The sequence below is a fragment of the Aplidium turbinatum genome, chromosome 11 (assembly GCF_918807975.1).
Source record: "Aplidium turbinatum chromosome 11, kaAplTurb1.1, whole genome shotgun sequence".
NCBI lineage: Eukaryota > Metazoa > Chordata > Ascidiacea > Aplousobranchia > Polyclinidae > Aplidium > Aplidium turbinatum.
This window is the reverse complement of record NC_137482.1, coordinates 2,803,166-2,827,975: the sequence shown is the minus strand read 5'-3', so window position 1 is coordinate 2,827,975 and position 24,810 is coordinate 2,803,166. Positions and strand designations below refer to the sequence as shown.

The following is a 24,810-nucleotide window of genomic DNA, read 5'->3' as shown; positions in this document are numbered from 1 at the left end:
TACAAGCGGTTGGTTTTTTCGAAGATTTATTGTTTTTTGCAGTTTAATAAAACTGTATTGGATACGTTCCTACAAAACCTAAAATATACTTGAAGTGAAAAATGAAGAAATCGTACTAATCATCATTCATATTTAATTCATCCTCACTATTCAAAAATAAATAAAAGTTCTCTCTCTCTCTCTCATAATGTGCCTTCAGTTGGCCATTGAAATCCTGTGGAACGGCCATCTGGATCTAGAAAATTGTTTCGGATTCGCCAAACAATGCATGACGGCATCACAATCCGATTGTTGCTTCCGAGAGCATCACCTTGTAGTATACACTCCAACACATGCCTGTAGGCATTTTTACTTGAGTGGTATTAACAAAATCATCTTCAGTGAAGTGAACATATACGACTAGTTTTGTATGGCCCATCCCACTTTCGAACACTTGAAGAAAACTTTGACCATTTTCTTCTCAGTACCTTGTTTTGTGGGAAAGTGGGAAAAGAAAGCACACGGTCTTTGTCACTGACAATGTCACATAAACAGCAATTTGTAGGCATTGCCTCAACCATAAATTAAAGGTACTGTTTGTGAGATACTGTTGTTACACTGCAAAATGGCTATAGCCAGATTAGGACAAATGAAAAAGTATGAAAATTGTAGCCCTATGAAACTGCAATTTCAATTGAATTGAGATGCTGTTTGATAAAAGTAAACTCAACCTATTTGATCGAAACCTGATAGTAATCATAAGTTCACTTTTTCATTTCGGTAATTCTTAATTTGCACATGCTTTAGACCAACAGAGTCCCACACATTCACGTTTTGCAGTAGCCGTACCATACTTTACCAAGTCATCACAAAGAAAGAATGTATCCTTCCCACTTACTGTGACGTCACAGCGGTGTTGCCGTTTTTATTTTTGCAATTGAATGAGTGCCAGATTCGCCGATGTCAACAAAAGTTTGCAAGCGTGTAACCTCTATGGTGTAACTTAGTAGCCTGTTGATATTTTTTACGATTTGCTGGTCAGGGAAGTTTGTTAGTGTCATCTTTTTGGTATCTTAGGTAAATTTAGCGAATTTATTTACCTGTCAGAGGCACTTTAAAGTCTTCAAACCTACAATAAAAATATCTCAGCAGAGAATCTTGGCGTTTCATTGCCTCCGATCCTCGATGAGAGGATGAACTTAGTGATGATGGTAATGATGATGAATGAAACTTATTTTACTGCGTCACATGCGTCAAATCAAGTTGTCATTTTAATGACCAGCAACAACCCGCTTTGCGAGATCAAAGTTGCGGTATTACACCGCTACGTTGAGTAGCTTACCCTGATTTGATTTTACAGTAATGAGAGAAATATTGCTCCCACCACAGTATTTCTTGCTTCTCTCTGTAAACGAGCGTTAGTTTATAAGGTAGCCATTATAAAATGTTTTTGTATTCTCATGTTCTTTATATCCTTAAAGTTTCAGAATATTTTTGTCGAGATGTGACACGACGAATTTTCAACTTTTCAATTGGGCTTCCAGTGAAATACGGTAATGAAATCTTGCTCTGTAAGACTCGATTGAAACTGTCTGCATGGTGAAGCTTTGTAAGCGACGTACATCTAAAAGGGACATAACGTTATTTGAAAATGCACATTATGTAAGTATCTGACAAAAACGTTTCCCGCAAGTAATAACTTAATGCTATTGGCTGGGTGTCTGTAAGACTGCATTGACACTGACTGCTTTGTATAGCGCACAGGCAATCGACGTCAAGTCTGAGTGATATGTAGTAGTCCTCGATAAATGCTATCTGAACTTGCCGTTCTACTTTTCCACGCACTGCTTTTACCATGCTTTGGCTACAAGCTGTATGTTAGTCAGTGTGCTATGGTGTCCACAATCTATTTAATGCAAACTACTGCGTTTCATCTGACTTTTACTAGCTGAATACAGCCTGTTTGTATCCAAATTTAACGTCTGGTAAACACAATTAAGCTACTGTGTGGCCAAACATATGTTAGGTCTTTGTCGCAAGTAAAAAGAAAACATTTACAATTGCGATATCACGAACCTCTGCTAATTTAGTCTTTGATTAATAGGCCAACTAAAATTAACTCCAGTATATTTTTAGTCGCCTTGTCAAAAGCAAAACCTCAAATCCCTAGTAACACATACCACTGTAAAAACCAACTTTACATAACGTAAATACAGGCATTTCTTAGTTTTTCTGTATCTAATTTTAAACTTCGTATTGTTATTCAACCTTACTTGAATTGGTGACATGCCACAAAAACTGCTTTAAAGTTGCAGTCAGCCTTAATTATAGGCTCAAACTTAAAAAACGTTATTTTTCGCACAAATTCAAAACAACAAACTTATGCAGAGTGTGTTGTTGTCACCAGGAAGTCCGTTTAAAATTGTAAGCTGCAACGAGATGACGTCACTTGTCGCATGAGGCTTTGGCACTCTCTTGAACAGTCTCGTCATTTCAACTTTGCAGCAAAATGTCACTTTCTCTTCCGCTTAAAAAGGTATCACAAATTTTGCCTGGCTGAGCAAATCCAAATAGACTAACAGAATAAAATGTTTTTTTGTGAGGTGGTTTTGACTTTAACGTTTACATACATGGAATTAGATCAAATATTGTTATTACTATCTGAAGCCTTTACAAATTGTTTCATCTAACGGATCATCAGAAGGTCTTATTCAAATAGAATCTACATGGAATTAATGTAAAAAAAGCTGATTTGATTGCTCAGTAAAGCTCAATGTCTCCAGGAACAGTAAAGAAAGAGATACCCAAAACTTTTCGTAGACCAATATTTCGCAGCGCAATAAACCAGACCGTAATTTGCATAATTTTTGTTTCGAAAAGACAACAAATAATTTTGATTAGAGCTCTTGAGTGACACCATGCGGCGTTTTCAACTAACCACATTTGTGATTCATGTTTTGATGACGCAACACCAGATGCGGTTAGGAACAAAGTACAAATGTTAAAAACTTTTAAGACAGCCATTAACTTAACAAAGCAGGACCGAGTAAGAAATGAAATCATCAGAGAACGAATGCAAGTCGGACAGCTGGAAGACAAGCTGAGAGAGACACGCCTTAAATGGTTGAGTCACCTCGTAAAGTGAGACGAAGATTATTTCGCGAGAAGAATAAGAAAGTTGGTAAAAGAAAGCGAGGAAGGCCGAAAAGAAGATGGAAAGATTGTGTGACAGAAGATATGGAAATAGTGGGAATAAAGAAGATGCTGCTGACAGAGTGATGTGGAGGACTGCAATCTGCACCGGCAATCCCACTTGAAGTGGGAATAAAGCCAGAAGAAGAAGATCAACGTTCTTAAAAGTAGCCTGACACAAACGAACTTATTTTCACAAGAGTCAGTTGAATCATAAACAGCTAAAAGTCGATTTCGATCAGATAGCAGCTAGATCATCTTCAGTTAAGTTTATTCAAATAAAATTTTAATTTTCTATTTAAAATTAAATTTTTTATATCTCGTTTGAATAAGCTTAACTGAAGATGATCTAGCTGCTAGCTGATCAAAATCAATTTTTAGCTGTTAATGATTGAACTGACTCGTGTGAAAATAAATTCCTTTGCATTACAAGACATGTAACCAAGTCGTTCATATCAAGCATTGTTGTGGGTTTGACACATGTCAGAAGGTAATTCTTTTTCCTAATCGTCCTTAAAAGTTAATCTTTTTATACTTTGTTCAGTCAATTTGTACAAACGTGTACTTAAATCTTTTTTCTCTGAGATGAATTTTGAACACAAGAATTTAGTTTTCTCAGCCGACTGAGGACCGTTGGTTGTCCAAGCGAAATATATCAACGAAAGCTTCTATTTCCCTGAATGGAGAACCAGTTTTGACCGGCTTGGTTTTGACCCAGCTGATGTTTAGTTTCTGCTTTCTCTGCCTTTCTGAAAGCTGCAAACATGACTATAAAAAGCAATCTAGGCTAATGAAAGCGAATGAAACTGTTTGAAACGTTCTGCATATAAATTATATTCTGATTCGCAATTTTGTTGTTGATTACTTAGCAGACTACTCCGAATGAACATAGATTTCCATAAAATTACAATGATTGTATTTCATCATAAAGCAATTGCAAAAAAACAAGCAGGAAAATTTCAACATGTCAACCACAGTTTGTTGTTGAACTACCATTAACGTTGATAGCTACAAAATAGATCACTGCACAAAAAAAATGTAAAATATAAATGATAAGTACAAATCGGCTTTGTGGATATTTTAATGATGATGATTATGTGCCTGATCTGATACAGACGTTGGCAATCATGGTCTTCCATGGTCTTCCATTTGCCATTCGTATAAAATCGTTCGTTTTGACTGTTGTGTTTGTGGCCCATTGATTCAAGATATTTTAATACATTAATCAAAACAAAGCTTTCTTGTAGTTTTCTTGTCCTTTTATTTGTTTGAACTCACAGCTTTAAGCAGTGAGACGTTTCTCACAGATTCCTTTGAAGAAGCCATTACATCTGGCATCGCTGAAGCGATGCAAGAAGTGAGGTGGATTTATCACTGCACAATTTTCTGCGATGCCTCCGTTTGGTTCTCCTATGTACCATGCAGTATTGTCTGGAGTTGAAACAGTCTCATCTATCCATTTGAACGTTCCTTCTTCTTCAACATCACGCAATCCTATCCAAAGGCCACCAGAACCTGACATTCCATTGTATATGTACCTTAAAAATAAGATCAACATCAAAAAGACATGACTGGTTTAGAGGTGATATTTTGCAAAAGTAAACAAACAACTTTTTCAAAAGGTTGTTTTCAGTGAATGTAGTATTCTGTGAAATGAATTCACCAATAAACTTCTCTGATTACAACATATTAACCTACGCTGTTATTTCTGATTGCATATTCCAGGGACATATTGAGCTCACTAAATCCCTCGCATATTCTTATTCGATAAAACCTAACTCTGTATATCATTTACGGACAAGTATTGCATAAAGCGAAGGCAGAATAGCTTGAGAAAAAATCAAGGGGAGAGACAAGGTAGAGGCAACAATGCATCGGTCAAAAATTAAAAATAAAACAAGCAACCACTAACTTTCTAATATCACTTTGCATCCCATGAATAGCAAGATCTCCTCTAAGTTTTTGGCAAGCTGCTTGGGTTGCTTGCCAACTGGCTGCAGCTTCTGTTAACTTGTACTGGAATCCATTCAATCCGTTAAACCATCCTGATTCTGGCACAGTGGTCAAGGCTGTTGGAAAAGAATATAATTTTGACTGCCAACTAATTCCTGTTGTGTTCATTGCTAATTTGATATCGTTTTAACAGGCACAGATTACTGGTTTTTATTGAAGCATTGAAAACTATTTTTTCATATTATGAAAAAAATTTAGGTTGTATACACTAATTGTAATACATATAGAAATTTTTAGTTATGTTGTAATAAAAAACTTCTTATCCTAATTAATCTTGAAAAGAAAACGTTTGTAAAAAACAATTTTAAAAGTTAGATTTGTTGGTGTTTTGAAATCTCGAGGTTCTTACCGCGCGTCAGAAGACCCAGTTGCTGCTCCAGAGCTGCTATTCTTCCTGCGACAATTCAACATAAATTTGTTAAAAAAATTCTTAACCTAAGCAGTTAAACGCACTTAGTGCAGCTGACGATTTTACTTTATGCTGAAACATACCTACCTGAACACCTACGTCCTACATGCAGATCAAACTAACATGCAAGTCAAATTTGACTGGAGGCTATTAACTACGCTTAATGTCAGTCAGAATCGGTTGTTGTTATTGTTGATAGTGTGAGTACCGGTAGTAGTTATAATCGTTCTGTAGGCCTACATTGTATCTTATGTGATTTCGGGACTACTTTTGCGGTGTTGTTACCATACAAAAAATAGACTGATGAACATAAAAGGATCTAAAGTAACAATGTAACCTACAGTATACGTTTTTTCGGTGAAGCATAAATCACATCTTCTGAATCCATCAGTACGTGATGTGATGGATTCAATCACATCGGTGTGGCTTCAAGCTGGCAACAATTTTTCACTTAATTGTAATTTATTATATTTTTATTTTTTTTAGTGACTAAATTAATTTGAAAAATTCATTTTTTGATTTTAGATTGTTGAAAGACTTTACATGGTTTCAAGATCTTGTTTAAACTTACCTTCTGTGAGTCCATTATGTTTCTGCTAAGTGATGAGTTGTCTTGCGAGCCTCAGACAACACAGTCGAAGAGGCAATTTCCATTTAGTGGACAGTTCTTTTATCCTCGGCATTTGCACTTTTTAGTGTAGAGTCATCCTGGTTAATTGAAATTTACTTATATTACTTTGAATGTGGTTAGAAGCGTTTATAATGCATGAGTATTATACCTTAGCTGCTAAAGTATTAACACCACTCAGCTAAGGTACCTTATTGCTGAGTGGTGTTATGATAAAAAGTTTATGCATTTATGATTTGATGTGTTGGATTTCTTTACAGGAAACAAAAACTGTTTCTAATATCTCTGTTTCCAATACTTAACTCAATTAACTCTAACTGGGAAGATAATTCAATTAAACTTTCCAAATTAATCTGGTTATTGAAAAGCTATAACAACAAACTTGAAAATCGTTGCCAGCTTTAAAGCAATCAGATGATACGACTTATGCGTCACCGAAAAAATATTTACTGCTAGTGCAGATCCTTCTACTGCCATCAATACTAAACAATTTTCAGTAGCGCAGACACAAATTTAAATTAAAAAACTGTAAATTGTATTACTTACTTTATCTTCTTTTTTATCTCAATTTACCATTACCACACGTTTTTTTATGTTGCATTTTCGCCACAAATATCAATATTCATTACTAAAAACTCTTTACTTCATATTTTTACATCAAAAAACAATTTTACCTTCTAATCTATGGTCACGTCCCAATCAATAATTGTTTGCAAATTTTGGCCGTAAATAATTTTGACGTTTTCATGTTTCATGCTTGTAGGCTTACAAATTGATGCGTTTGATCGGTTGATTACAGTTTCACTTTTTTCTGCTTATTTTTATTTTTCAGTTTGCGTTTGCGCCGGTATTACGTCAAACTTTAAGTAGCACAAAACTTTTCCTTGTTATTTTTTTCTAAATGATATATATCTGGGCCGTGTTAACCGCCCCTGTGCCCGCCAATAGTGGGGGGGGGGGGGGGTAGAGAGGCACGGCTGTTTAGTAAAGTCTAGGCCTTACATTGTCAAAGTTTTTTCCGGTTACACTACTGCCTTGTTGGCATTTTCAATATTTTTTCATAAAAACCTATGGAATTGTTTAGCCTGTAATTTGCAGAAATGATAAACGTAAATTTTTTCCCTATACATTGAAAGAGTTTGCGGCCGTAACCTAGTGCTTTCCTGCCTTACTTTTAATAGCCATCACTACAGTCAGAAGCCCACTAGTGAATTTCGGGAGAGGGGCAAGGCGGTGCTCACATGGGCCTGTATATATTTATATACATGCATCAACGTTAACATACAGTATATAACTATATATATATAGCTTTAGCGTTTTCCAGAGCTTAATTGCAGCAATTGCAAACCAAGTGCTCAATGCAGCAAGCAGAGCTGAAGCAATTACAGTAAATAGCTTACTGTAATATTTTTGACGTTAATGTATGTAATTATTTTCAGTCAATCCAGCTTAGTCGGCTCACGTTTAATCGGGCCAGTTTGGCTTGGTCCCGATGGCAAGTTTTGAAAAGGTACCATTAAAAAATTCCCTTCGAAGTTTGTTTGGTAATTACGGAAGAAAAATGAGCATAGCGGTGGTTGGAATCAAACCCACGTCAATGCAATGCAATGACTACCACCCCCTAACCCCCTGCGCCATGTCAGGCAGTGGCAAACCGACAAGTTAATTTAGCTATTATTTGCCTTTTTCCTTTGTTGCTCAAAGGGGATTTTTTAATAGAACCTTTTAGAAAGTTGCGTCCCGATGTGGTACGATTAAGCGAGATTGGCTGGATTATACAATACTGGCAATGACAAAACAAACAGCTTCCAGCTCTTCACACCAAGCACTGTTTTTGTAGTGCAATGCCGTTTATTGAAACATGGACATAAAATTCATGCTTCGGAAATGACGAAACGTTGCCTTACACCAGTTAGATTTCGAGTTAGTTTTATCGTTCTTTTGCAAAGTGGAAAAATAAAAAATTGAGCAAGTCTGTTCAATAGATGGGTGAGCTTGAGTTGAACGTTCAGGTCAGTGAATGTTGTCAGTTTGTTGTTCGTGAATACCGGTCAGTTATTGGAATGATCCAACATTTTTTTGCTAATTACAGTAAACGCAATCAAGTCATTTAACCTGCAAGCCTGCAAGTTGTAAAAGATCTCTTGCCTTCAACCGCGCTGTAGTAGGCTATGTAACTTCGTAAATTTTTTTGAATGTTAGTAGTTCTGAGGACGCGCATTGTCATGATGAGCGAAAGGTCAGTAAAGCAATAACTTGTTTGCCTTAGCTTTTACTTTCACCAGATGAACGTTGCTATTACTGCTAGAAACGATAACTTTCCTGATGAACACCCAAAAGTTTCAGCATTTAAAGGATTAATTTATAGATGATGAAATATAGAGGTCTTGCAAAGTATATGGCAACAAACATTTTAACACACATTTGTTGTTTTGTTCACCTGTCAGTCGATTTGTTTCCTCCGCATTCGCTGATGTTCCCTTTTGACCTTTTGGACCCTTCAAACCCATATCTCCCTTCTGTCCCCGAACCCCCAAATCACCCTTCAGTCCCCTCATACCCATATCACCTTTCGGACCAACCACTCCTCGTTTTCCCGGCCTTCCAATTGGGATAGAAGCTGGAGTAGAAGGAGGAGCAGACGGCAGTTGAAAACTCTCGTTTTTTCTTGAACACGCCATCAAATTCTGAGCTGCACATACGTCACAAACTTAGTCATATCAACAATGACGTACGGTAACCCATCTTCGTTTATCTGTTTCTACAAAATGCAAGAAACTTGTAACATTTGTCAGAATTTTATGTTTATGATTTGTATGTTTATGAAATTATTTGTTATGAGTGTTTCTTCACAATGTAGCCTACAGTAGATATTTACTATTATTATTTAACAATACCACTGATTACTTCACAATGTAGATATTAAAGACCTGTTTTAGCCTGATGCTACGAGTTTGCTGTGGTAGTAGCGAATTGCATTAACTTTCGGTACACAATTCTCTAGGCATGTGCTATGATGAATAACTATGTTGTTAGAAAATAATGTGAAATACGGCACTAATACCACCATCATCAACTTTAGAGAAGCTAGACAGTGGTTCTCAAACTTTTTACAGTCTAAGCGCACTTACAATACTACAAATAATTCTGGGCACACTTTATATAAAAATGCACTAAAATGTCATAATTAAGTCAAATCAATAAAACTCAAAAATAAAGAAATTATCTTTTTATTAATGGGAAACATGTGCTTGATGAGCCTGTGAGATTTTCTCAATGTTCGGTCTTATGTTTGAGAGGCAAACTCTCATTTCCTCATTGATGCATTGCAGAGTTCCTCTCTTTTTACACTTAATTGTGGCGAGGGTAGAAAAGCCAAGTTCACATAAATATGACGTTGAAAATTGCAATAAAACAGTCAGTGCCTTTTTAGATATCGCGACATGTTCTTTTCTGATAGAAATCCAAAAAGCTTCAAAAGACCACTCTTTGTATTTCATCATCAATCCACGACCTGTGGACACAGCTGCCAGTTCTTCTTCTTCTGTCAGTGTTAAACTATATTCAGAGGTACTTTCTAAAAAAGGATTCCTAATCCAGTCATATTGCGCAGTGTTAAGTGATGGAAAGTAAAAATTCATTTTTTCTTCTAAAGTTGATAAATGTTCAATTACAAGTGGAAGGATTTCAGTTTTGCAAGTATTAGTTACCAATGGGAACATTTCTAAACTACCTTTAATCGCTGCACTTTTCCAAACGTGTAATTTTTTCTGAAACGCTTTTATCTTGTCAGTGGATGTAAGAACGTTTTGCCCTTTTCCTTGCATACTGGTGTTCAAAATATTGAGATGCTGAAATATATCTGCCAAATATTGTAATTTAGCAATCCAAAATTTACACTGCAAGAGGTCACAAAAATGTGACTGCTTCATTGCTTCAAAAAATACAAGAAGTTCTTGTCTTAACTCGTGTACACGAGTAAGCACTTTGCCTCTTGATAGCCACCTCACCTCGGTATGTAAAAGTAATCGTTTGTGTTGAGATTCCATATTGGTACAGATTTTTTCAAATAGCCGCGATTTTGCAGGTCTTACTTTTATAAAGTTTACCATCTTAACAACTTCATCTAAGACCTCTCTTAAATTCTCTCCTAAGGTTTTTGACATCAAGGCCTCTCTATGCAGAAAGCAGTGAGTTACAATAACATTCTCGTTTTTCTTCTTTATAAAAGATACAAGTCCCTTGATACAACCTACCATAGAAGGTGCTCCATCTGTGCAAATACCTACACACGATTTCCACGATAACTGCCACTTATCAAGGTAGTCATTCAGAATGTTAAAAACGTCCTCACCTTTAGTAGTCACACTTAATTCTTTGCAAAAAAGAAACTGGTTTGTTATTTCGTTTTCGTTAATAAAACGAACGAATGCTATGAGTTGTGCCTTGTTGGTAATGTCGGTAGTTTCATCAACTTGCAGAGCAAAATCTGAAGAGTGGAGTTTATTACCACTTACATTTTTCTCAATATCAGAAGACATTTCCAGAATACGCCTGCGAACAGTATCGTCTGACAGAGGTATCCTGCTTATTTTTAATGCTGCTTCGTTTCCTAACATCGTACTGACAATCTTTTTGCAAGCATGCAAAATAATTGACTCACCTAAAGTATGAGCTTTCATATTTTGAGCAATCCGTTCAGAGACTTGGTAAGAAGCAATTTGAGCTTTATCAGATACAGTCACTATACTCTTAAAGGAACTTGCTGTTTTTTGTTGTTGCTCAGACATTCTCTGAAAATAGCTTATGGGTTTATCTTGTAGATAAAAGTGTTTCTTTTTAAAATGTTTAGCAAGTTTACTAGGGACCATTGATTCATTGGCCATCTTCATTCCGCAAACTAAACATACAGGCAAAGGATTATCATGACTTCCGATCCAGGAAAACCCAAAACTTAGATAGCTATCATCATATTTACGAGTCGGTCGTGGTTTTGCTTTCTTACTAGTACATTTTTTTACACTTAAATTTTAGTCACTTTCGGCGTCAACTTCATCAATGTCACGCTTTCTCTTAAGAAACTTATCCATATGTAAGAGTAAATTTTTCTAAAAAAAAAGATATTTACATCAACGAAATTTATTCTTAACTATAAAATCCGCATTACAGTTATTTACTACTATACTTCATTAATGACTACCTACAGCACACTACTATTAACACCTCTACCACCTTTTCTTTGAACACTAACTCAGCAACTAGCAATTTCTTTCTGCTTTACAATTACATTCTGAATCTACTCCAACAGCAAAAAACACACATAGACAATTGCTATTGTGAGCAACAATAGACAATTGCTATTGTGAGCAACAAATACAAGTTTTACCGAATGTCTGCGACCGTGCCTGAAATTATCGTAATAATGATGTTAAACGGAAGGAGCAGATAAGAAAATTGATCTAATATGGTAACTATTCTTTTTGTTTTTCTTATTAGAATACTTTTTTAGGAATGCTGTTGGGCACACCTAGATAACCTCTGGGGCGCACCAGTGCGCCCGGGCACACCGTTTGAGAACCACTGAGCTAGAGAGACGCATGCGGCTCCGGCTTTGCGAACATTAATGCAATAAACTGAGTTTAGCTTTTAGCAGCATGACCGTTGCTTACTTCACAATGTAGGTTTCAAAGACCTGTTTTAGCCTGATGCTGCGAGTTCGCTGTGGTAATAGCGAGTTGCACTAGCTCTCGAAACACAGTTTTCTCGTTATGTGCTATGACGAATGGTGTTGAAGTCAGTGAATCGTTCTAATGCGGCTCTTTTGTTTGGCTTGAGGCTGCTGTCTGTTGAGTGTTGTTTCGAGAGCTAGTGCAATCCGCTATTACCACAGCGAACTCACAGCATCAGGCTAAAACCGGACGTTAATATCTACATTGTGAAGTAAGCAACGGTCATGCTGCTAAAAGCGAAACTCAATCTATTGCATATGTTTATTTGATCTACAGTAGAATAGGTTACATAGAAATTACAATCACTTACTCTCTTAATAACTATTTACTCAATGCAAGGAGAAGCATAACCAAGTAGAGATTGAGGAGCAAATTACTCCATCCCAATGGCAAGTAAAGTTGTTAAAATATAGTCTTTTGATTTCTTTAAGCATTTCAAAGACTCTGATGTTTTTGATTTCACATATTTCTTTTGATTGGTTGAAACATTTTAATTTTGTGCCAATAAAAACGTTAAAATTTTTTTATCTATCATTAAATATTTTTATCTATTGGTTTTGTCTATCATTAAATCATACTAAAGCGAACCTAAGGTTTCTACAACCCAGTAATAGACTGATTTAGTTTGCAGTTGTATGGGGATATTTGTTGATTGGAGAGAAAAGTCTACTCTGTTTCTCACAATTTCGAAACAAAGCAAACTTTTGTTTGAAATTTTTTTATGTGCATTTTCGTAAGCACATAAAAATAAGGTGTCATATTCAAGTAAACATCCATTTGGTTAAGATTTAGTTGAAGCATTGAAACTGAATACAAAGATGGGCTTCCTTAAACCTTGCTTACCCGACGCATAGAAACAGGTCTATGTGTTGTGAATTATTTTTAACCAAAAGTCTATAAACTTAATGCCATTTTTTCAAGGAATCATTGATGATATAAAGCTTTGTTTCATTAACTAAAAAAAGTTTGCTTTCTCAAACCAAACAAATCATGCTAAAGTTATAAATGCAAACTTACCAGGGGTGTCGCAGACAGGGCAAGGCACAAATAATGAAGTGAACTGTAATCGAGTTCGAAAGTATTGTCTACCTTGTGAAGCACGGGTAGTATTTATTGAGAGAAAAATTCTTCCTGGTGCTTTTTCGGTGACGTTGTTTCTAGGGCAATAGATTTTTTCTAATTGATTCTGACAACACGATGTCACGTTGCTTGAAAGAATATATCTCCAGCAGTCTGTCCCTCTGCTTCTTGATACTGGTGTTGGCAACATTTGTCCTAAAATGATAAAAAAAATTCTATGATGCAAAATGAATGCTTTGTTATTACCAGTGGCTAAGTGCCAGTAGTGCAGAATCACCAACAGGTATTTGATTCAATTGATTGACAAGAAATCTTTGACAAACGTTAATGTTACAAAGCTGAAGAACCCTTGAATTCACACACAGGCAAAACACATGTCTATCTTCGTCATTCGTGCTAAACTGGAGCTGCTGAGAAAAAAGTAAAGTTTGAATGACGCTTTGATTGTTCCACATTGAGTTTTGCTTAAGATTTCTAAAGCTAGGGCACATACGTGTTACTGTTACTCACTATCAGGTAACGTGATTTTGTCTCCTTCTCGAGTTAAATGGAATTGCAGCAAAAACATGGCGAATGTTACATCACTATCAGGTTGTTTAAACTCCCATTGTTGGTAATATTCGGAGTTATTATTCTGAACTCGAAATTGTAGAAAGCGAAAGGTATCGTTCACTAGCATTGGAATTTGACATCCAACGTTTTCGAAACAAAATCCTGAAAAGAAAGGGAGTCCATGTAGGCTATCTCCACCGAATATAAACATCTGCCATGGTAAAAATATTAGCCTATAAGATTTTTAGGAAAAGAAAGCTTTGGTAGAGAGTTTGCTTTGTTGAACCATAGACTGACAAAACATAATAACTTCAACAGGTTTACCATATTTTATGACAGAAAGAAGTTTAGCATAATTAAAAGTAAACTAAAAAGTTATGGACACGTACTTGTGTCCTCATTAGGAATTACTTTACGTTAAATCTGCAATATGAATATCTTTGTATATCCATGGTTCTAGGAAAATATTTAAAAAAATTTGAAAAACTTCAGTGTTTCAAAGTAAATTGGTTATAGCAGACGTGATTCTCAAACTGTTTTCGTTACAACGTTTTTTGAAAAGTTTGCTGGACTTGCGACGCATCCAGCGATAAAAAAATCAATAGTTTTTATTTATTTGTGTCTCAAGCCTTCATTTGTCTGCCGGCGAAGTGAGAATTGGTATAGTTTCTAGTTTTCTAGTTGTGCTAAATTCGTATAATGAACTCGAATGCACATTTCAAGGGATATTGATATCTGTATCTAAGATAGAAAACGGAGTCATGGCGTGACGCTCTTGAAAAGTTGAAACGACGCACAGTTTGAGAACCTCTAGGCTATTAGATATACCCTACTTTTATTTTAAAAGCCAAACACCCAGCAACTAATTAGAAATAGAATTTTATATTTCTATAGGCTACAAGAAAGAAAATAACGCTTAGCGTGTTTTACGGTTTATAAAAGAAATGCCAATTGTGCTGGTACTTAGGATGACATCATGTACATATTATCAGTCATTTGCAATTCCTTTGCTTATTTCAGCTTGGTAATTACGTGATGACAACAGAGACACATCAGGGCATCTCTGGGGCGGTAAAAGGGTGAACCTTCATCCTCTGATTAACACTGAAGGTATTACGTCTAGAAAAATCGACGTCCAAACCCTTTGCTTTTCAACGTTTTTTTGGAAGTTAACTGCTCAAGGGGGGGCCGTTTTTGGATCAAATTCAATCAGCTGTTACGTGTTATCCGCTGGTGCTATTTCAACAGAAGTTGCACTGGTGTGAAAACAAATCATTTGTCTATAAGTTTGAAAAGTCATTATTTTGAAATTTTATATGTTAAACTTGATATTTCAATTTTTGCAAAGGTACCCAAAAACGACAATTTTGATTTATCTTGCCGCTATTTAATTACCATGCTAATCCGATTTCAAGCAAAGTTCTGAATAACAAAGAGCTCAATCGACTGCACGAAGTGTGTGTGCGGTGTGCCGAATCATTGCATTGATAAAGATTTGCGAGCAAATCTTATTGTAAGCTACTCACTGATTCTAAAATAGTTACAATCAGAGTAATATTGTTACACGAATTTGAAAAAAAACAAAACTGCGTTTGTTGTCTTACATTTTTGTCCTAAACTAATGCATTCCGAAACTCATGGCTAGCTTCTAGTTTTATGGAACCAAATTTCTCATAAGTTACACCTTAGCCTGCTTGAATAGCTGTTTACATCTTCGTTTGTGTATTTTAGGTCTACAATTGAGTTTGTAGTATGAATATTTTTAGTAGAGAGAAGACAATTGAACAAGTTGTTGAAATTATCTGAAATTTCTAAGTTCAAATTAGGTGCTTTTGAAATTGTGGATTTGTGTCAAGTCGCATCACAAATATCATGCAGGCTCCATCATAAGTCATTTCGCTTACGGGTGTTTATAAACATGACTCATAAATTACATCCACAAAAAATACAGCATTTACATCAACAAAGCTAAGTTCGAAGCCCACTTTTTATTGAAGATTGTGTCAATCAATTTGAAAATACAATTTTAGTCCGCCAGCGTCGAAACAATGCAACAGCGAATTGAGGAACATGCGTAAACAAAGGAAATGTGAAATAACCCACAGTCAGCAAATCTACATAAATTTAACGTTTACAAATGTTGAATCAATGTAAATAGACTGGATTGCTGACTGGGTCCTTATTGTTTGAAGCACAAAAAATACGCGTAAAGGCGACAACATCAGCAAGGCAGTGATTATGTTTCTGGCCAAAAAAAATTAACTTTTGACTTCAAAGATAATAATGATTATAACGAAGTTTCAAAGTTTGTCGTAAAACATTTTGCAGAGATACAATAAACATAATCACTTTGTGCCAGATTGTGAGAAGACTTCCTAGATTCTTTCCAACCATTTGCATGATTGCAAATTATTTTCTATAACTTTATATTTCCAAAAATGGCTTCTTTGTTGAAACAACGTGGCTACAATTCTATAAAAAATTCTTAGGCCTACTACATTGAAGTAATGAAAAAATTTTTTGTGATTTTGCTGATGACGTTTTACAATATCTGAGAAGTAAAAAATAATAATGATGAATTATTTTACAAAACCGTGGTTTGCAAGCGCTTCACAAAAATTGTTGTGGGAAAATTTACTATTAGACGTAAAACGTTTGTAAAAGAAAATTGTCGGTTTACGTATTTATAATGTTTATTGCGCTGTTATCGAATTATAAACTGCCTGTGTTGTCTACCTTTGTGGTTGCCGGCCAGCTTAGAGCAGCATGCAAACTAAGCGTTTATGGTATTTGCATCGTGTTATGATTCTCGAAAATTTCCCACAAGGTCTTTATTTTTATCGTGATATTTTCTGCCTCTTCTGTCCTAAACTTGAAGTTATTGTGCAGCACAATCCACATCGGTTTTTAGACTCAGTCTTCATTGAAAATCTTTTGTGTGGTGCATCGTTTTAAGTAGTGTCTTCCCTAAACTGTTACACAAATCGTCCAGAACCAGGTTGATTATTATGTATCTTACAGCCGTTGAGAGCCCGTTATTGTATGTGTGGAATTATTAGATGTCTGACTAAATCCATGCCAAAGTCGAGCAAATTCTGCTTTCGGGATCCTTGCCGTTATTTACAGTATTTTTTGTTGATAAGTTTAGGCAGCATTTTTCCAAGATAAATGAAGACATCGGTATTGTTCGTCACTTAGATTTAGTTTTCTCAGCATTGTTTATTCATTCTTTGATCCACAAGTTTGTTCCACTTTTGGTATAATCGGATCGTTTATAAATGGCGGGTCTTCACAATAGCCGGCCTCTTATACATTGGGGCAACGTATTCAGATGTTGAATCAATGAAGAAGAAAGCTGATTTGTTGTTTGTCTTATGTGACGCCTAACTTTATGCCTCGTCTACATTACAAAATATTTTGTAATGTACATTGTGTACATTGTACATTTTGTTTGTACATTACAAAATATTTTGTAATGTAGATGAGGCATTATCATCTTTATTTTGCGCTCTTTGGAACAAAACACAGTGCACTGTGAAACAAAAATACAGGACATAACAACAAGTAGGCGACATAAAGCAGGGAAGGGACGCCATCGAGTTAGCTGCTACGTGTAAATGGAGCCTATCTCACAATTTTGAGTGTATCTCACAATTACTGTTTGCAAAAACGCTATTTCTCCGGCTTCTCCCAAAAGCATTTGCAGTGATACATTTCCTCAATTGCAAGTTTTGTCAATGAGAGCATTTCCATAGAACGTTTATTTCGAAACCAGGTTTTCGTGTCTTTACCCAAGAGAAGATTTCTTATTGTAACGTTTTTTATTCGTCAATGAATATTATCTGCTTGAAACAACTGTTTTGAATAGTTTGTGGCCTTCATAGCCTACTATTTTGATCGTAGATTGCTATTCTTCTTTGTAGAGCTGATTACGCAAAAAACGACTGCTATTATTGTTTCTAATTAACAGCTTTGCGATCACTGGCTTTTCTTTGTAGCATAAGAAATAACGCGCTTTGTATTATTGAGGTCAAACCAAACAAAGAAAAGCAAGAGGATGCTTCTCTCTGCTCGCGCATATCGATGCACGAAGCAATTATGAGCTTATGGCTTGTTATCGCAATGTAATCCATTTCACGCTTTGCTGGAAGTTAGCTAGAAATAGCAAAAATTCACTAAAATCTTGAATTTACAAGAAAACTACACAACTTTTAGCATCAAATTTATAATCATCAGATTCGCCAGGCAATTTTAGGAAAAGTCAAGAAAAACCAAGTGCATGGCGTTACTGTGCTTCAAATAATTAAAGGAAATTTGAGGGGGGGGCCAAATCTGGCCTCCCTTTGAGGAGCAAAGTGTTAAATAATAAACAAAGGATTGTCGGAAAGCCCAACTGAGTAGTCCGACGTTGATTATTAAAATTTCGGCCAATCGAAATTTTTCAATGTCAGATATAAAGCTGTTCAAACGGTTTTATTTCAATACTACAATATATTTCAGCAGTGGCATTTCACATTTTTCAATCTTTCTGCTTTGATGTCATAGCCCCACTAATCCGGCCTAATATGACGGAACGAGGTAGATCGCACCAACGAAGACTGATAGTACAAGTTTTGTAGCAACACAAACTTCCACCCAGATTTTCGATACAACAGTTATCGAGATGTTATGATCTTCGAGAGTAAATGCACCAACAAAGGATTTGTGAAAGATCAATTAAGCTAATCAATAATACTCAGCGGATTGCGGTTGGTCATCAGGAGAAAATTTTTTATCAGTTTAATCACTCGATTTTCTTTGTCCTTTGATAATGCTCTGTTGTTACATACAACCCTTAGAGATTGAATTGATGGTCCTTTCATATATAGTCTATGCAATGCAGTAGGCATACGTAAATCAGTAAATAAATTTAATGAGCACATGGAAAAGCGGTAGCACGACAATTTAAAGCAGAAAATTCAAAGCCGAAAATTCAAAGCCGTTTATTCAAAGCTGATGATTCAAAGACGAAAATTCAAAGCCGTTGATTCAAAGACGACGATTCAAAGACGAAAATTCAAAGCCGTCAATTAAAAGCCGATAATTCAAATCTGATATTAACAACAAAAAACACAACAGAAAGGAAAAGAGAAAAGCCGACAATTCAAACCTAAAATAGTTCATAAGAAAACAGTTTCAATTTAATTACATACCAAAAGCCGACAATTCTAACAGAAAATAGTTGGTATATAGCTGTTGAAAGAGATGGCTTGGAGCTGTGCTAAACGTTCCATCAGAGAAATAGCTTTGACTCTGAGAGAGAAGTTCAAGGTTACGCTGGGTACTGAAGATGCATATGCGATCATTTCCAGGCCCAGAATCATAAAGCAGAAACACAGTACCATCATCCAATTTCTTGAATTCTAATGGAATTACCAGTTCTTCAGCATTTGACTGCTCCACAGGAATATTTTGTACTTGCTTTCTGGCTCGCTGAATGTTGCGTTTCAAAACACGTTCCTCAGGAATTTGAGCTGCTGCATTTGGATGCAAATCTGCTGTTGCCGCCTTTATGATTTGCTGAGTTGTAGCGTAAGACGTTGCTGCTTGCAACTTAACCTGGGCACAAACGTCCAAAACCTGCTTACGCTGACCATTTGGAGCGTGGTTATGTTCTCCAACAAATTTCACTGCCTTTTCATTGCAGACAAGCATTCTTGCTTTGCACTTGTTTTCCTTCCAATACTCTTCACATAACCAGAAGCTTAACCCCTCATCAAGCTTAGTATCCCTGTCGTGATTATAGCAGTAGCCGCCATGGCATGCTTTATTCCTTCCTCTTTCCGTTTTCGTGAAAGAAACATCCATACTACTCCTTGTTCGACTTCTGACTAACTTCAGCATTGCAAAACGATGGACTTTTGAGTACAGTACGAGCTCGCACTTTTATCACATCACAATAAGATTAATTAATTTCAATTATTGACTTTTCCAATCAAGCGGATTAATTATCGTCAACTTTGAACTGCCGGCTTTCAATTGTCGGCTTTCAATTGACCGCTTGGAATTGTCGTCTTTGAATTATCGGCTTTCAATCGACCGCTTTGAATTGTTATCTTTGAATTATCGGCTTTGAATTTACCACTTTGAATTATCGGCTTTGAATAGACGCATAACCTGGAAAAGCACATGTTGGAAACACCTGCATTTTATTCTTACCTGCACATACAAGAATGATGATTTTGACAAACATTGTGACGTCCAGGTGAGCAAGCACTTAGAGCAATTTTCAAAATAATTTTTAGAGTCACTTTTATGATAGAATGGTTTCAATCTTGATGAACATATGCAACCTTGGAGGTCAGAGAAGACCTAACCTCAGAATAAAGCAACCTACATAGATGCAAACAAAATTAGTAAAACATCTAACAGAACTTACAGAGGGAAGCTTTAGCATTACGGCAAAGACCGTACCGTATTTCAAATTCTAGACTCTAGAGATTAAATGCCGCCCACAATGAAATCGTCTACAAAACTTTGTTCCTAAATTTTCACATTAGGCTATTTCTTTACACAGCCTTCTAACAAGACTGTGCCTGGCAGGTCATGGATGTAGATGTTAAACAGAAGATTGATTGAATGTTTATCCTCGGACTGGGAAAGCTTCTTGCAGAGCTTAATCATGGCAGTTTCGCATACTTGTAGAGGCTTTGAATGACTGACGCAGGCCCGGTCACCGAAATTGACAGAATCAAGTTTCCGATTGTTGAAGTGTTGTTGCCGGGGAATTATTCGATCTATTAGATGCCGCTGAATGGAGAGCATTTCAAGTGCACATCCCCACTGCGGCTTGATCTTGAAGCTTCTTCGTTCATGAAGTCAGGCGCTATCCAAATGAGCGATCGAGGCGGCACTAATCTCTGTGGGACAAAATACTTCAAGCGATAATCAAGAACAGGAAGTTTACTTCGTCTTAAGCTGCCGATGACGAAGGTGAAGCTTCTAATAACAAGCTCTATGATCATATTGACCATATGTATATCTGGAAGCAACTTGCAAGTAAATCCACGGGATCATACAGTGTCGCAAGCAGCAGAGTCTAGAAAAAGAGCGTCGACTTTCTCTCAGCCTCCAAGCAATTCTTGATGGCTTGGGCCAAAAGGGCGACATGGTCTACAGTGGATTTCCATCTAGCTTGCTCTGCCTGAAAGAGAAGGTTGATAATTGGGTTGACATGGACATAGATCAACCGTTGAAAAAGAAAATTGATAGGAACAGAGAGGAGGGATATTGGACAATTGCTTCTTCGGTCTGTCTGTGGCTTGTGAGGCTTAAGAATCGCAACTACTGTACTAAAGCTCCACTATGGACGTTTTAGATCTTGAAGTAAAAAAGGAATCTACCTGACCAGGACGTGGGCAGGGTTAACAGAATATAAGCTCAAAACAAACCTTAGCCTATATTTCTCTGAAAAGACTTCAGGGGTTTGACTCGGCAACGGGCGGTCTTGACTCGCCATCGGGCGGTCTTGACTCGCCATCGGGCGGTCTTGCGGTATTTTCACTTGTCACGGAGCGAATACTCCTTTTGCTTCAATATGGGGCAAAATATTCTCTTTAATTTTGAAGTACCTGTCATACACTATCTGAGAGGCGATGGCATTTGTGGAAGAGGGGCGCTGGCGAAAAGGGTATGCTGAATGCCCAGTGAGGCTATAGTGGTGCTCTATGCTTAACGGCTTGATTGTGAAAAGTCGATGGTTTGGACAGTTCGTTCTATGCTATGGTTTAAGCTTTTTTGTATTCAGCCTCTCGAGTAGTCTAGTGGCGGCGATGACAGAAGTTAACAACAACAACAACGACTGATCAGCTTTTTTATTACTTTATAAAAATGGCAGAAAATTTTATTATCATTTGAACTTGTAGTATTCCTCATTGTTTTAACACTATTGTTTTGGGTGACTTCTCAAGTGCAGAGCAGGCGCCCTATCATAATTCCAACAAGACAGCTACTTTTATTTTACTACGTCACATGAGTCAAATCAAGTTATTAATTTAATGTTGACCAGCTGTGAACCGCTTTGCGAGATCAAAATTGCGATAATACACTTCTGCTTTGAGTAGCCTACCCTGATTTTACAAAAATGAGAAAAATTGCTGCCACAACGATATTTCTTGCAGCTCTCTGTAAACGAGCGTTTTTTGTGTGAGGTAGCCTACAAGTTATAAAATGTTCTTTATATTTTTAAAGTTTCGGTAAAATTTTGTGGAAAATTGACTTCAAATTTTACAAGTTTTTTTTATTGGGCCTCGAGTAAACTACAATAATAAAAATCTTACTCTGTTAAGCTCCACTGAAAATGTGTGCTTGGTAAAGCGTTGTAAGAAACGTATACAGTATCTAACATGGACACAACGCTATATGAAAATACACTTTATATTAATACTTAGCAATGAAGTTCCTTCCAAGTAATAATGCATTCAGCTGGGTGTCTGTAAGACTGCACTGTCACCGTTTGTTTTGTATAGTGCTGAGATCAACGTGAAGACATACAATCGGAGTCGAGTGAAGACATACAATCCGATCTACTTTTCAATATACTGAAAACTCCACGTTTTGAGCAGCACAATTAGCTTTTGCTTTATCACTAAATGATGACAAAAAGGAAAGTGTTTATTTTTACACACATCGCGTATCAACGGCTGTAACTAAGATTCAGTAATTTTTAGCTTCAATTAAGTTGCCGACATAGTGTAAGACGTTAGTTTCCGTGGTTGTGTAAACTGGAGGCTACTGTAGTTTTGCTACACACATGTGGATGTGGTCAGAAACATACTTTTGAAAAAAAGCTGATGATGACCAATAATAAACTGTGAACTGTGCTATGATGGCCACAATCTCTTTACTACAAACTATTGGGTTTCATACCACTTTGCTCACTGAATACACTCTGTTTTAAATCAACTTTAAGCGTCTGGTAAACATAATTAAGCTACTGTGCTGCCAAATATATGTTAGGTCTTTGTCGCAAGTAAAAAGAAAACATTTACAATTACGATATCACGAACCGCTGCTAATTTCATCATCATCATAATCATTTTCAGCCTGTGGGAGCCCACTGCAGAGCGTAAGCCTTCCCCTTTTCATGCCAATTTACATGATTATGTGCTAGTTGGTACCAATTGGTTGTATTGCATTGTTTGTCAATGTCGTCCTTCCATCTCACTTTTGGTTTTCCTTTCTTTCTTTTAGTTTCTCGTGGTGTCCATGTTGTTAATTTTTTAGTCCATCTATTGTCCTGATATCTTGCTATATGACCTGCCCAGGACCATTTTAAGTTCTTGATTGTGCTTAATATATCTCGTAATTTCGTTTGATTTCTGATCCATTCGGCAGTCTTTTTATCTCGCCATGTTAAACCCATCATGATTCGTTCATGTGCTCTCTGCATAGTTCTTAGTTTAAGTGTTAATTTCTTTGTAAGGTTCCAAGTTTCTGCACCATATGTAGCGGTTGGAAGGATGCATTGATCGTAGACTTGTTTCTTGAGAGAAAGAGGCAGTTTTGACTTAAATATCGAACTTGCTCTTCCGAAGGCTTGCCATCCAAGTGATATTCTTCTTTTGATTTCATCTTCTTTATTGGAGTTGGTTGTAATTTTTTGGCCAAGATATATATAGTGATCAACTTTTTCGATAGTCGCTCCGTCCAAAAGAATATTGTTGCCGATGTCTGCCAGTTTGTTAAACATAACTTTCGTTTTGTTAAAGTTCATATGAAGACCAATCTTTTTGCTTTCTGTATTGAGTTCACTTAGCATTGTTTGTAGTTGTTTAGGTTGCTCAGATATAAGGATGATGTCATCAGCAAAACGTAAATGACTTATGTATTCACCATCAATTTTGATTCCTTTTTCTTCCCAGTTAAGTTGCTTAAAAATTTCTTCTAAGGCTGCTGTAAAAAGTTTTGGAGATATTGTGTCACCTTGACGTACCCCTTTTTGAATCTGAAATGGTTCAGAGTCTTTGTGCAGCCGAATTATAGATGTATTTTTCGCGTAAATGTTTTTGAGAAGTTGAGTGTATGATTGGCCAATTCCCTGTTTTTCCAATGCTAAAATGACAGCTGATGTTTCAACAGAGTCAAACGCTTTTTTATAGTCTATTAGTCCAAGGCAGAGTGGGATGTTATATTCGTTTGTTTTTTCAATTAATTGGTTGATAGTATGCAAGGGGTCCATGGTTGAAAACCCTTTCCTAAAACCTGCTTGTTCTCTCGGTTGGTGGTAGTCCAAATCTTTAGCAATTCTGTTGGTAATTACTCGGGTAAAAAGTTTGTAAATTGTTGGAAAAAGACTAATCGGACGATAGTTTCCCAAGTCTTTTTGGTCTCCCTTCTTATGAAGAAGTATGATGATAGCATTCTTCCAGTTAGAAGGAATTTGTCTTGTTTTAATGCATTCCGTAAACAGATGGGCAAGGGCAAAGGCAAGGGCAAGGGCAATGGGCAAGCTGCTAATTTAGTCCTTGATTAATAGGCTAACTAAAATTAACTCCAGTATATTTTTAGTTGTCTTGTCAAAAGCAAAACCTCAAATCCCTAGTAACACATAGGCTACCACTGTAAGAGCCCAACTTTGCATAGCCGTAAATACAGGCATTTCTTAGTTTTTCGGTATCTGATCTTGAACTGCGCATTGTTATTACTCAACATTATATTGCGTTAATTACAAGCCACAAAAACTGCTTTAAAGGTGCACTAAGCCTGAACTAAAGTATCAAACTTAAAAAACGTTATTTTTCGCACAAATTCAAAACAACTAACTAATGCAGACTGTGTTGTTGTCACCAGGAAGTCCGTTTAATAAGCTTCAGCAAGATGACGTCACTTGTCGCATGAGGCTTTGGCACACTCTTGAGCAGTCTCGTCATTTCAACTTTGCAGCAAAATGTCACTTTCTCTTCCACTTAAAAGGGTATCACAAATTTTGCCTGACTGAGCAAATCCAAATAGACTCACAGAATAAAAAGTTTTTTTGCGAGATGGTTTTGACTTTAACATTTACATACATGGAATTAATGTAAAAAAAGGCTGATTTGATGGCTCAGTAGAGCTCAATGTTTCCAAGAACAGTAAAGAAAGAGATATCCAAAATTTTTCGTATACCAATTTTTCGTGGCGCATTAAACCAGACTGTATTTTGCATAATTTTTGTTTCGAAAACACAAATAATTTTGAATAATATATAA

General features: G+C 36.4%; 1 protein-coding gene across 1 annotated transcript; it reads right to left on the bottom strand.

Annotated features, from left to right (window-relative positions):
- Nucleotides 1-4,200: 4,200 nt before the first annotated feature.
- LOC145780147 (C-type lectin lectoxin-Enh6-like) lies at nt 4,201-6,269 on the bottom strand. The gene is made up of 4 exons (XM_082591858.1): nt 6,165-6,269; nt 5,534-5,578; nt 5,084-5,240; nt 4,201-4,709 (listed from the first exon to the last, which is right to left on the bottom strand). Exons 3-4 carry the CDS (start codon nt 5,101-5,103, stop codon nt 4,454-4,456), a joined length of 276 nt encoding a protein of 91 aa, XP_082447984.1. The 5' UTR covers nt 5,104-5,240; nt 5,534-5,578; nt 6,165-6,269; the 3' UTR covers nt 4,201-4,453.
- Between the last annotated feature and the right edge of the window lie 18,541 nt (nt 6,270-24,810).

Bases quoted from the DNA above. Each gene is read 5' to 3' on its own strand.
- LOC145780147 (XM_082591858.1), bottom strand. From the start codon at position 5,103: ATGCAAAGTGATATTAGAAA. The intron at 4,710-5,083 runs GTTAGTGGTTGC...CTTATTTTTAAG, and splicing joins ATGCAAAGTGATATTAGAAA to GTACATATACAATGGAATGT.